Source organism: Convolutriloba macropyga, chromosome 13 (genome assembly GCF_964194025.1).
Source record: "Convolutriloba macropyga chromosome 13, txConMacr16.3, whole genome shotgun sequence".
NCBI lineage: Eukaryota > Metazoa > Xenacoelomorpha > Acoela > Convolutidae > Convolutriloba > Convolutriloba macropyga.
In genome coordinates, this window is record NC_134480.1 from 35,407,703 (window position 1) to 35,422,535 (window position 14,833).

Below are 14,833 nucleotides of genomic sequence, written 5' to 3' on the forward strand. Positions count from 1 at the left end.
TTCCTATCAGGCACTTCCACAGCCAACACCTGGCAAAAGCATATTAAACAACCAAAAAAAGCAAAGAACATAAAAATGAACCAGAAATAAATTAGGAATTTGTATTATATATTCAGTGAAAACTGCCCTCTCTGACCTTCAATAGCACCTTTTAGGAGCAAAACCTAAAAATACTTCCAAATTTAAGGCTCAAGAAGAAGAACTACAGCCAGAACCTTAAACTGATCAAAAACATAGAAATTGAAATAAACACAACATCGGCCAAAATTTACCATATTATCTTTAAAAAAATTCAAAATCAATAAAAATTAGATCGAAAGCCAACCTAAACGACAAAAACAACTGATTTCAACCACATAAATCACCAAATGCTATAAAATTTTGAATAATACAAAAACTTCTAAAATTCAATCTAAAACATCATTATTTGAATCATATAGTCAAACAACTTTTTCAAACGCAATGTTACTATTTTGGGTAAACGATGCTAACATCTAAGACAGATAAACATACCTTTTCAAGTCCAATTTATTTTGATGGCATTTCGTAGTTGAACATACTTCTGTTTCTTAGAGAGAAGCTACAGGGGCTACTATCAATACCAATAAGCATTAGAGATGGTAACTAAGACTTATAGGAACGACGTTCAAATAGCGGGTATCTTAAATTGGGCTATATGGGTTTATCGCGTTTCTATTTTTGACTTCAAATTTTTATACTGACTTCCTTCTTCATTTTGAATTGCTTTGCTGAGCAACTGATGTTCAAAATCACTTTTAGCAGAATGAGAGAAGAGAGAAACTAGCCTAGAGAAGTCAAAAAGATTTCACGCAAAATGTTGAAAAAGCGGCAAAATGAGGTAAAGCGAAATTTTGATCCACGAAGTAAAAAACAACGCTGGCAGATTGCCAGAAAATAGCCGCAATAGCTCCGTAGATCTGCAGTCTCAAAAAAAACAGTAAAGACAGACCGAAAAAATCGTCTTTTCATATGTTATATTTTGATTAAAAATCTATATAAGTTTTTGCTGCCTCTATTAGCTGCTCTCAATTAACCTTCAATTAGAGTGAAAAACACTCACTTGATCTTATCTCTTTAAATTAAAGTAAATAAAACTCAGTTTCAAAGTGAGGAAGTCATTTTTGAGAGGGAGGTAAGTCAAGTGTGACCAAAAATTTAATCACGCGAATCAGCAAAAAACTTGCTTAACGAAAATTTTTTTCACCTACTTTTTTCGCTCACTCTCTCTCTCAAAAATTTAGTATGAACAGAGGACCACTCTCTCTTCTCTCGGCTCTTCAGCAATTTTTCCTAAACACTTTTTTCACGCATTTCACTTCCTGTTTCAAATACACTTCAACAAAATTACCGGTGAAAAAAAGACGCTCCACCGATACTCCTCTTCGTTAAGAAAAAACAGCACCAATACAATCAAATTCTTGGATTGTAAAAAAGACATAGCGCCAATACAATCAAATTCTCAGACTGTAAAAAAAACAGCCCCAATACAATCCAGTTCTTGGATTGTAAAAAACCAAGAGCACCGCAATATAGCCCCGCTCAACTTCGCAGCTATAATAAAAGACAATCGTGTACTCGGAGGAAAGGAAACAGCCACTCACACACACCAAATCGGTTTGATGAGACGAATTAAGTCATGTAACACATGTTATGTTATATTCTTCCTTTTTGGAACTACTCAAATTACACAAAAACTGATGCTATATAATAACTACATGATTTAAAACTGTAATCATGATGAGCTCGACTGGTGGGCTCCGGCAACAACATAATACACAACGCTTATTCAAAGGCTGCAAAAAATGCGTACAGAAATAAGGATCATAAACGAGGATAGATACTTAATTAATAACTTCGAAATAGCCTTTTGTTTAAAAAACCTATCAGTTAGTTACTACTCAGAAGAGGGGTAGCCAGCTAGTCTTTTAGCGAATTACTAAGTACTTACCTCCAGTAGTGGCAAGATGAGTCCAAATAAGGTTGATGTTATTCCACCAGGGTTTAGAGAAGTCGACAGTCGATGCAGATGATTCGTCATACACGAAAGAGGCCTTAGACTCTGAGTCATAGACGAAGTTGTCAACAAAGCTGTGTTGATGAGGTTGTAGACCTGGCCGCAAAAACAAAAACTTTTTCAAAATATAAACGCTCTTGATTCGGAAAAAGATTAGTCGAAGCGGAGGGATATTCTAATTCAATTTTTGAAGTGTCGAGAGCTTACAACAGCCGAATACGCAAAATTTGAAAGATAAAAACACGTGAAAAGTTTTGTGGACTTCATATTTTGGTATTAAGATTTTTTTGCATTTTGAATGTTTTCCTGATCAACCATGACTACAAAACCAACAAACGCACGCACACACCAAGAGTTATAATGTTACTTTTATTAACTATATGATTCTGGTGTTACCTGTGACAAGTGATATTGATGACGGGAGAGTGAGGGGTGGAAAGACTGGGCTGAGTCCAGATGGTGAGGGGTAAGTGGCAGCAAGAGTTTCCAGAGATGCTTTGGAAGAGTCGGACTTGGTCAGTTCAGGTACTAGTCCATCAAATACCAACACAAACAGTTTCCTAAAACGATGTTTAGCTACTTTTGATACGTTGTTTGATAGCTGATCTTTAGTGTATTTTTGTTTTGTTTCGAGGCCCAAGTCTTGAGAGATCCCAAGGTTAGATTTTCAAGTTAAATTAAATATTGCGAATGTCCTGAGATTCTGGATCACGTACTTTTGAAACGGAAAAATACATCACACCGGAATAGTATTCTAATTTTAAGCAAAAAAAAAGAAACAAAAATTAGCAAATATGTAGTAGAAATTTCATAAACGTTCATCTACTCTAATTACAACCGACCGACCAAAATGAACAATCTAAGGAACTCGTCAGATAAAAACAAGATTGGACTAGATTACACGTAAATTCAATTATCACTGGTTACTATTATGCTGTGGCTAATATATCACTTCTAAAGACTGTGTCAATATACAAAGTCATAGATACGGAGCCATTTCAGCATATTCAACTCAAAATTAAACTTGATGCAAATCGATATTCAACTCAAGGCATTAAAAAATATCGTCATAACGGTAGTTGAAATCGATTTCTTACCTGTTCGCGGCCGGATCAATTTCCTCTTCTTCTGTTTGATTGACGGTCGAACAAACAAAATCCACTTGAAATAAGACAACCAACAAACACACCAGGACACATTTCCACCGGCTGTACATCAACTCGTTGATACGTTTTTTCGGCAACATTTCTCACATACTATCTAAAATTACGCCTCTTCAGATAATGAAAAGTTGAGTAATTTTATGCCAAATTAAGCACATGATTGGTTGAATATTTTTGTTGATCTCTCAGAACAATAACAATCAAATAAAGACAACAATTAAAGGTAGAAACTCTTCATAACAAAGCAATTTAAATGTGTTTATTGGACTGCATGATTAAGATACGCATGATTGTGCTGTAATTGAAAAGAAAACGTACGGTCAGTCTATGATTAAACAGACAATAAAGAAGAAAAGCAAGTTGAATTTCCGACGTACAAGAGTAAAATTCAAAAATCACTCATTAAAAACTAGGTACTTATTTAGTTACTTTCAAAATCCGAAATTTTCAAAATCCAAATAATGGAAAACCAGTGTATATCCACGAAAGATTGAGCAAATACGATCTGGCATTGAAAGAGGACGCTGAAGCCAAACAATTGAAAGTGACAACTAAGAACTCGGCACCACTTGTTCAAATCCAGTCCGAAGGGATGACTCGTTATCTTGAACTTAATTCGACCAAAGATATTGCTGAGTTACAGCCGATTGCCAAGAAAATGGATCAAGTATTGAACAGATTTTCAATGAATGCCCACTCAAGTCAAAGACAAGCAAGCCGTACGGATACGAATTCAATGCAAATAAATGCAAACAATTTCAATACGCCTGTTCCAAAGTTATCAAAACCACCAAATTTCACGCCTGGAACACCATTGTCAACTAAGATGCCTTCTCTCAAACGTGTGCGCGAATCCGTTGAAGAAAATGAGTATAGAAATCTTCTGGAGGAGCTTAAAAGTAGGAGAGCAAATAAAGACGAGTTGCTGGACTTTGTTATGGGTCTCATAAGTGATTCACCTAACGCCAAAGAGACTTTTCTGGATAGTATTGAGGAGCAGCCGTTTCGGATTGAAGAGGACAGCGAAGACTATGTCACCTAAAAATTCAGCCAATGGTTCAATCAATCCTACCAAAAATGTATCTGCATCAAATTCCTGTAAAATTTTACATTTAAACACCAGATCCATTAAAAAACATTATGAAGAATTAGAGGCACTGATCTCTTGTTTTGAGTCTCCACCTTCCATAATTTGTTTAACAGAATCTTGGCTAACAAATGTAGATGATCCAAACTTATTCAAAGTAACTAACTATAATACTTGCTTGTCAAAATCAAGGGTTGGCAGGGGTGGTGGTATTATGATCCAAATGAGAGACGAAGTAAGCTTGATTGAAGAGCTGAATTGTGATTTAGATGAAAGTCTTTTAGCTCATTTAAAAATTGGAGATTTGAAGATCGCTTTGTTAGTAGTGTATAACCCTCCAAGAGCAAACAAGCAAAATTTTATCTTTGAACTAGATAATACATTAGAAAATCTTAACGATAGTTATGACAGAATAACTGTCTGTGGAGACTTCAACATAAACGTACTAGATACTAATCGATTGACGTCGACCAATCTATCAACATTAAGATCAAATGGTTTTGAACTAAGTTTTTTTGAACCAACCCGCATCAGCCAAAATACTGAAACTTGTTTGGATCATTTTTTCGTGAAAAACTTAAAGGTTCAAAAAGCTTTTGTAATGGAGAATCAAAGTTATTGTGATCATCTCCCCACAGTGCTGAAAATTGAAACCAATAATGGAATTAGTTTCTCGCAAACTCGCTTTCGTGATACCAGTTTTTTAAAATCCCCTAAGAAAATGGCTCTTTTTATTGAAACTCTTTCTGAGTCACTAGCCACAATAAAATACCAAGAAGTGGACGATGTTGACAATGCTTTTCAGAAGTTTGAAATTGCATTTAATCAAGTATTTGAAGTGTTTGCTCCTTATCGAATTCCTAAAGGAAATAGGACTGGAAAGCCAATTTGGTTTGGAAAAACACTGAAAAATTTGATTTGCAAAAGAAATCAGTTGCACAAGTCGTGGAAAAAGGACAAAAAGAACCGCGGAAAATTAGACAAATTTAAAGGGCTACGTACCAAAGTAGAGAAAACAATCAAAGCAAAAAAGAAACATTACTATGAACAAATATTCTTAAAATGTATCGGAGACTCAAAGCAAGTTTACAAATTTATAAATGAGCTCAAGGGCGTTACTTCTAAAAACACTAACATTCCTTCGTTGTCGAAAAATGGTAAAAGAGTTGAAGATCACTTAGCAATTGCAAATGAGCTGAACAATTTTTTCGTAAATATAGGGCCAAATCTCAAAGATGCAATTCCAAAAGAGGTCTTTGTCAGACCCAAGGTTAATAGTTCACAGAGTATGTGGCTTTATCAAACTAATTGCGACGAAATCATTGAAGTCATTAACGACCTAAAAGGGAAATTATCTTCAGGAATTGATGATATCAATACTATTTTGATTAAGGAAACAAAATCCCTTACATGCAGGCATCTTGTTTATCTTATAAATACCTCTTTTAAATTTGGTAAATTCCCAAGTAAATTAAAACGAGCAAAAATTGTGCCACTGCATAAGGCGGGAGCAAAAGACGACGTAAACAACTACAGACCAATTTCACTGCTCATTGTATGGAGTAAGATATTTGAACGTATCATGCATAATCGAATTTATACATACTTCGAAACATTCGATTTATTTAACCCTAATCAGTTCGGTTTTTGAAAAAAACATAGCACAATTGATGCAATTGCAAAGTTGACCAAAACAATTCGAGAAAACAGCAATTTGGAAGTTATTACTTTTTTTGTTGACTTAAAAAAGCCTTTGATACGATTGACCACGAAATATTGTTAATAAAACTTGAATTATATGGCATAAGAGGCATTTGCCTTAATTGGATTAAAGATTTTTTATCACAAAGACAGCAATGTGTTTCGGTCAATAATTGTAACTCCTATTGGAAGAAATTAAATTGTGGAGTTCCGCAAGGCTCAATTCTTGGCCCACTGTTTTTCTTGATTTACATAAATGACCTTCCAGACGTATGTCAATTCTGCAAAATTGTTCTCTTTGCAGACGATACAAACCTCATAGCAGGAAATATCGATTTTGATTCAATACAAAAAGACTTAGTTAATACAGAGAAATGGCTCAATGCGAATAGGCTGTCACTAAACTCTAAGAAAAGTTGTCAAATGAGTATTAAAATAGGTAACAGTGCCTCTAATTCCAATAGGCTTTGTGATTTTAAATTGAATTCTGTTAATTTACCTGAATCAGAAAGCTGCAAATATCTTGGAGTACATATAGATAAAACACTTAAGTTCACAACGCACATTGATGAGGTAAAAAAGAAACTGTCTGTTCAATGCGGAATTGTATCAAAGTTAAGGCATTATATTTCGAAAAGTGTTTTATTGCAATACTATTCATCAAATATTAAACCAATAATTCAATACGGCATTTTGGTATATGGATGTGTTAATTACAGTACCCTTGAACCCCTAGTTTTGTTGCAAAAGAAAATTCTTTGACTAATTTTGTTTCTGAGGTACACAGAAAATGTCGCCCATCTTTTTGAGAAATATAAAATCTTAACTGCTCACGAATTGCATGTATACGAGTTATTAAAATTTGTGATAAAGTCAGTTAATAAAATGCATACTGACACATATCTCAATGATTTGTTTTCCTGTGAATCGCGATACAACCCATTTGACAAGAAGGTCAATGAAATGGTTGTTGAAAATACCAAGATGTAAACGAAAACATGATCAGAATTCAGTGAGATTTAGAGGTGCCAAGCTGTTTAATCTTTTAATGGAAAGCAATGTTCTACCACCGAATTTTGATCAGCTTTCAGGTTTCTCCTATGTCAATTTGGTGCACAAAATTAGGGATAACTTCATTTTATCAAATATTCAGCTAACAAAAACTGTTTTCTCTTAATCAATTTCCCATGTTCACATTTTTCAATTTTTTTTAATACTGGAAAAAAACCATCACATAACGCTTTACCGTGCTGTGGCCGGGGTTCACTAAAGAGGTTAAAAATTTGGTCAGAAGTTGAAAATTCCTTTAACTTTGTCGAGAATTTTGGCCTTTAACTTGTGGTTCTCTGCAATTTTTTTGGTTTTATTTTTTTTTTTAATTTTTACATCTCTTGACAGGGCAATGTCCAGTGATCCTGTTGGGTCCGTTAATTGCCCTCTCTGAGTGTTTTGCAATTTTCTGTGTAGCCCAATGACAACTTGAAGCTTTCTGATGTTATGTAAAATTATAATTTTGATGTTCATTTATACTCAGAGGAATAAACTCTCTCTCTCTCACTTTGTTTCTCTGCAACGGAACTCTTAGTTACTTTTCAAGACTTCTACATCAGCGCAATTTCAAATATCGCAAACTCCAAGAACCTAAATAAAACAGTTTTCGTAACGAAATTTCTCAATGCCCCGTCTTCAAAAAAAAGTAAAATCTAATATAATGCGGACAAACAACAGAGGAAAATTCAGAAAATTAAGCTCACCGACCAATAATTTTTCGTAACTACAAGCTAACAGCTAACCCCCCCCCCACCGTACTTTGTTTTTATGCGATTATGTTTATACATAAACTACATTAAAAAGGTAACAACACACGGGGAAGCTGCTTTTAGGGACACTAAGTCTAAGTAAGTGAATAAAACAAGTGAATGACAACGTTTTATAGTAAGGATAGCTCTCACCAAAGAAGCACATTTTCAGATGTGAATCAGATTTATAAATTCGCAAACAAAGATCATAATGAAGTTTTATTCAATAGAGTAAAAACTAATAATTCTCGATAACAGATCGTAGTATTCCACGATGCACTCCAAGGTTTTCTGAAAAAGACACTTTTTATTGATGTTGGTATGCGTAATAAATTTAGTTTCTAAGACAATATATTAATATCTGTCATAACTGATTGGAATTCGATCCCATCATTGGAGACTAAAGCATTCAACAAAGTCTTATCTTCAGCTCGAACAATGGCTTATCGAGAGAAAATTGTTTGCTCCATTTTGACACCACCAAAGCTGACTTCTCAGTTTTATAAATGTGCAGAAAACAGGAGATAAATAACAGATGTATATTGATTGACATATTTCAATACCAAATCCGGTTACTTTGGAACGAAAATCAAAAGCTCGTCAATGATTTACAACAAATTAAGTAAAGTTCGCATGAAATGTTCCATATCGCACATAGTTCTAGTTTTAGAATGGTTCCTTGAACAAAACGATGACCAGCAATCGAGATAAAATGGTCGAAAAAAATTTGACCCACCAGTGTGAAAATATTTATTTTCTCCAGCCAGTGTGATAAAAAATTTGAGCTGAAAATGAAAAATCAATTTTCAAAAACTCCTTACTTTTTCTTCCTTAAAGCTTGAAATTCAAAGAAAAATATGCATTTGAGCATATTTGTGTGCTGCTAAAGTTGACAACGAACTGCTGTCCTTAGCTCAGATAACTATGCAATCATTGTTGTGATTCAGAATTATCTGAGAAACATTCCTCGACTAAACATTTCCCAGTGCTATTTTTTTTGTCTGGTCAGTTCTCTATCCCCTTGACAACTAAATCACTCTTGCTGAGACATTTCCAATTCATAGTTATGAGGAAAAACTAACTTTCAAAATTCCTGTCTAAATTTTGTCCCAAAAGCTACAATATTTTGATATAATCCGCAATGGACCAACATTTTCGAATGTTTAGAAACTGAAGTCAGTTATTTGATTTTTAATTACTTTATTGCCGCGCAAACATGAAAATATATTTGCAATTAAAAATGTTCGAAAATTTTCTCTACTATTGTCACTCTTTAACTTGTAGAGTATTCAAGCGCAATAAACCTGAGCTTTGTTTGAACATCTAGTAAATTAAGGTTAAAATCGGAACAACAAAGTTGTTCTATTTTATGAAATGCAAAAAAATAGTTTTACTAGGTTTGACTCTGAGAGTATTTTACGTGATATTACCAAGTCACAGTATTTACAAAATGCATCGAGTGAGCACGTACTTGGCTGTACAGAATATTATAGTTATACAGAGTCACACTCCCCAGAGAATGCATAATAGTTCAAATAGGCAAGCCATTAGACTAGGTATTTTTTTCGTCAGTTTTTCCACTTTCAGTGCAAAACTGATGAATCGCCGAAATCTCTGTGCATACGGTTTATCTAAAGATTGCACTACTTAATCTTAACTCCAGATTCAAGTGCGAAAAACAACTGCTCAAAGGAAATTAATGGACCTTAAATTAGGCTTTTGGAAAGTAATTGTTTTCAGAAAAGTAACTAATATTCTCGCATAGGACAGCAAGTTCATTATCTTTTATAGATATAGCTATAAATTAGCATTCAATTTGGAGAACAATGTTTTTCAAAGACAACAAACTCTTTCAGCTAGCATAAAATCTTAAGCCTGATATTAAAAAAATCTTCCGTCGTTTTCCGTAATGATAAAACTTTTCTGTACGACACAAGAACTTGATTAGGGCAACAAAAATTTGATTCATGAAGTTGCGAGACACGGGCATGAAATATGAAGACAAGTCAAAATCAAGAGTTTAAAAAGGTCGAGGATGTACATCATTTTGCGCGAATCAAGCGATTCTGATTGCGAACAATCTTTAAAAATAAGAACATAGCCGACTAACGTCGGGCGAAATTTTTAAGATTAAGAACCACCCTTCACCCATGATATTGTCTGCTACAAGTTTCGGTCAATAGTGCACTTAGAGCCTAGAAAGGAGTAAGGCTCTAAGAAAGCTGCTCAGCCACTTGTTTATCCCGTTTTTGAGGACAAAAAGTTCAAAGCGTCAGACCAAAAAGGGCTAATATGATTGCTACAAACTCCGTTTGAGAGCAATCAAAAAGTAGTCGTTCAAATTTATCTTGCCTTTCATAACACTACGTTCACGATTTTTCCATCTTACAGATTGGAGCTATAAGTCAATGCTCATAACTGACTCTGCTTGTTTAAAACTCAGTGGCACTTTTCAATTAAATTTAAAATAAGCCTACGCAGACAATCCAGCGTTTTTACTCAATAGCATTGGTCATCCAGTAAAAATTGAAAACAATTTTGGAAAACATTTTCTCAATTATGGCACTTAGGAGCAAAAGATAAGCAAATCGAGCGCCTTAAACGTTTTCTAGAAGATGCGGAAATGTTTGCTCTAACACACCGAGAACTTTTTTGTGCACACGAAAACGCCATAAACCAACAACAGTTTGCACGACACTTATAAATTGCCAAGACTGGATTAAAATTATCAATGCAGCTAAGCAAACTTGGGACGCAAAGAAACGCAATGAGCAGTTTCAAATCATAAGCGAAACTTGTGGGCTATTAAAAGCCGTGTTTAGTTATATGAAATATGAAATCCCCGAGACATTCGCAAACTCCTGCAACATGTGTGAGTGATACATCCTGAAATCATCTAAAACACTTCATCCCATTTCATGGTGTGAATAGATCAATTTGCTTTTCTATCCTATTGAGTTTTGATGTCAACAAACAGATGTAAAATGAAAATTCGATCCTCTTTTCACCTTCATATTTTGTAGATAAAATTAAATAGAGAGTGATTAAATCAAGTTCGTTAAGATTTTAAAAGCATTATTTTTAATTTACAGCAGTACCTCGACAGCCCGTATGTAGGAGTAATGGATTGGCTTGAAGTTTAATAAGATACCTCAAACAAATTTTCAACACCACGGTCGAGAGAATTTTACGTCAACCTCAAGAGTGGTTAAAACTTATTGATTCATATACTCTAAGTTTAGCAGTACTTCTCGATATACACAAACCGAAACATATAAAACTCAGACTTAAACGAACAACAAAAATTCAGAAGTTTTATCGCAAAAATTGGAAACTTTTATTGATTTAGTTCTCAAGCCAGCAAAAGTATAGAAAATTACTGGGAACACGAACAGCCAAATGCGTGTTTAAGGATCATCGTAAGAAAATCTAACCCCAGCATTCTTCAGAAACTGAAACTGCAAAATTCTATCAAGAAAACAGCGTTTTCGGAGCCAGAACGTTTAACCACGTTCAATTTGTGGGGCTGAAATCTTTGAGGGCAATAAAAAGATCAGAGTTGTAAAATGTTAATTAAATATTGCACATTAGAGCCAAATTGCGAGACTGACATTAGTTATGCTTTTAAAAAACGTAAGAAACCACTGCTATTGTATCACCCACAAAACGCAATGTTTAAATACAGCAAAAAATGAACTTGCACAGTTGACAAAAGCTTCAAAATTCAAGGGAAACTAATCCCACAGTTCATAGAAGATCCAAATGTTCACATCATTTAAAAAACGAAAACAATATTATATTAAAATCATGTTTCTAGATTAGATACACCATGTTATCGGACATCATAACTTGATTTGCCTCTTGCATTTTCTCCAGGAACAACACAACTTCTGGTCTTTCATAGCCCGAATCAACTTCATTCACATTTCTTTCAAGGTCGTCAAGAGATATCTCCTGCACACGCTTGGATACAAACACGGAATTGAGTGCCTTTTTGAACTTCGAATATCGCTCTTCGTCGAAAATAACCGATGGGTCAGAACCAACTGAAGCTTCAGACGGCTGTGAATCTTTTCCTTGTTTATCCTTTTTGCCCTTCTTTGGAACACCCGGAAGAGCTGGGACGTTTGTATCGTCATCAACATTGAACGGATCCGAGGAGTCCCCGACGGTTCCTTTGCGAGCTCGCTTAGCAGCAGCTTTAGCATCGGAGTGCGTTTCACTTTCGACAGGTTGGTCTTCGCTCGGTTGCTCCTCCACTCCAGTATCAGTGACTCTGGCTCGCTTTTTGGTTCGTGCAGTTGATCCAGTATTGACCGTGTCTTCCCCGCTCTCATTTCCGGAATCCATATCAACATCGCGAGCCTTCTTTCGCGTAAGAACCTTCTTGAAGAACGCGTACTCTATCAACTGAATTGCGGCCTCTGCGTCTTGAGCTTCAACATATTTGCTCAGACGTGCTCTAGCATGAGCTGTCGACAAACGAATCAAGGTCTCAAGAGTTCGGACAGTTACAGGTTGCGTTCGAGCAGTTTGAGTATCCTTATTGTAGACGTCTTCAGAACGAAGTTTGACGTATTCGTCCGAAATTATGTCCCTCGATTCTTTGGTTAGTTGAGGATCGATGCTTTTTGCAAATTGGATGTATTTACGCATGAATTGAATGCTCACGATACGTTTTCCCTTTTCCTTGGGTCCATGCAGAAGATTGTCATGTTTGTCATAAACTTGGAAGTCAGTGATGTCAGCATTATCCTAAAATTGAAAACAAAAGTTTGACGAAAATATTACCATCACAAACAAATATCACAACGGTCACAAAAAAATCCCAGTTCCTTAAATTATAACAGATTCAAAATCTCCCATCGCTTACAGAAATTCTTCGCAAATCATTATCATGGAAGAATCGAATATGGAAAATTTGTACACACACTTTTCAATTTTAAGCAGTCAGTTTAAAAAAAAACCAGAAATCGATCAAAGCATTTCATTGATCAGATTCCAACGATGATCGAGGTTTGACCACCGCATGTAGCTTACCTCGTTCAGATCCTCAGTGGTAAGGGCATCAACACCACCTCCAAAAGGCAAAACATCGCCATCCTGCTGGTCAGAAGGTCTGTACCTATGAATCCTCAATACATGGTCAGCAATATTGCCATCTTGTTCTGCATTCATCTCGTCCAGCAGTACAAACAAAACGTCGAAACGCGACAGCAAAGAATCTTGGAGGCCGATGTTTTCCATTGGTGTCTTGTACTGATCGTATCGACCATACACCGGATTAGCAGCGGCTAGAACCGAGCATCGAGCATTCAATTGCGCGTGGATTCCGACTTTTGAGATGGATACACGACCTTGTTCCATTACCTCATGGATCGCAGTTCGATCGATATCCGACATTTTGTCAAACTCGTCAATGCATACAATGCCTCGATCCGCCAATACCATTGCACCAGCTTCTAGTCGTTTCTCATTAGTTTCAGGATCCACGGTTACTGCGGCTGTCAAACCAACGCCCGATGAACCTCTACCGGTTGTCGGAATAGCTCGAGGTGCAGTATTCATTACGTACCTCAACATTTGCGACTTCGCCACACTGGGATCTCCGATCAGTAGAATGTTGATGTCGCCTCTTAGTCTGGTTCCGTTCTCCAAAGTCTTCTCAACACCTCCAAGCAACATGCACAAGAGAGCTTGTTTGACGTAATGGTGTCCGTGAATGGTTGGCGCCAACGAATTGGATAACTCCTCGAAGAGATCTACATTTTTCTGACGTGCGAATTTCCTGATCTTGGTCAGATCTTCAGCAGTGAATACAGGTTTTATTTCCTTGCTCATAACTTTCACGTTGTTACACAGCAAAATCGCTCGGAAGTTTCCACTTGTATATCCAGCTTGCTTGTTCGGCAAACACCGATACACTCCAATGGCTAGAATCCTGTCACCAGGTTTGCATTTGTCAACCAAATCATTATCACAGACAATCTCGACAGACCTCGGCAGTTGACCAGCCGGCGCTTTCTCGGGCATCTCTTGGATCGTAATAGTTTGATGATCTTTATACGTTGATAGACCATACTCAGTTTCAAGAGGATTTCCATCTTCGTCTTTAGTGGGATAGACACTGCTACTTGGGAACGCATCCAATGACGTCATGTCAGTGTATCGTCTCTCAATTGTCTTCTGTGTAGCAGGACAGTAATGCACGCTTTTGACAACTTTGGGTCGAATCAAAGAACACTTGGTCACGATTCCCTCGACACAAACCAGTTTGCCCAAATACATGGCACTTAGACTTCGCGGCGTAACGTGATTCCCTCCAAAACTGCCTTCGAAGCCAACGAAGAACTCTCCGGCTGTCTTGCCAAAAACCGGATCAACAGTAGTCACGAACTCTTTCAAAGACTTTTCAATAGCGATGATCTCTTCAAACGAGGAGTTAAGCAACGTGTTGCATCTAGCAGGAAACCTTCGCCTCAGATCGTTCAAGTTGATGATTAGTCGAGAGTCATTTTGCTGGATCATGTCCCGGACTTTTCCAGCGTATATGTCCTGTTCGGCAGTGTCGTCCAAGAAATCCATGTAGGATCTCTGCAGTTCACGCATTCGTTCATCACGAAGTGTAACATCCATGGTTAAAACAACCTCAAATCTGAAAATGGTTGAATGATATAAGGCATAGTATTTTTCATATAGTCAATGCAGTGTGGCATCAGATCGCGCAGAACAAACATACTTCGTGAGTTTCATGGAATTTGAATAAAAATAGTAATGATACAATTCCGATCACCCATGTATTCCGACGTATTCCCTATTTATTCAGCTATGTATTCCGGTGCCAATGGTCACAATGAACTACTACGTTTCTGAGCATCATACCCGCCATGAACAACTTTGAAGAAATTATAACCCCAAAAAAAAACTATCAAGCATTTCTTAAATCACCTTTTGAGATAGATGAACAGAATAGATGAAGAACGTGCAGAATTTTCAGTGAAATGACTTAATTTCGAATTGGATTAGTGAATTTCATCCCCAGCAATTC

At 36.3% G+C, this 14,833-nt stretch overlaps 2 protein-coding genes across 2 annotated transcripts in view; both read right to left on the reverse strand.

Moving 5' to 3' along the window:
* LOC142352124 (glycerophosphocholine cholinephosphodiesterase ENPP6-like) overlaps positions 1-3,348 on the reverse strand; it is a 31,958-nt gene extending 28,610 nt beyond the window's left edge. The window contains exons 1-3 of the mRNA XM_075404496.1: positions 3,133-3,348; positions 2,432-2,595; positions 1,970-2,131 (exon numbers count right to left, since the gene is read on the reverse strand). Coding sequence (XP_075260611.1) covers positions 1,970-2,131; positions 2,432-2,595; positions 3,133-3,281 — 475 coding nt within the window. The 5' untranslated portion in view covers positions 3,282-3,348. The remainder of the gene's footprint in view (positions 1-1,969; positions 2,132-2,431; positions 2,596-3,132) is intronic.
* Positions 3,349-11,338: 7,990 nt separating this feature from the next.
* LOC142352155 (zygotic DNA replication licensing factor mcm3-like) lies at positions 11,339-14,476 on the reverse strand. The gene is made up of 2 exons (XM_075404554.1): positions 12,826-14,476; positions 11,339-12,540 (listed from the first exon to the last, which is right to left on the reverse strand). The coding sequence occupies exons 1-2, from the start codon at positions 14,419-14,421 to the stop codon at positions 11,599-11,601; spliced, it is 2,538 nt and encodes an 845-aa protein (XP_075260669.1). The 5' UTR covers positions 14,422-14,476; the 3' UTR covers positions 11,339-11,598.
* Between the last annotated feature and the right edge of the window lie 357 nt (positions 14,477-14,833).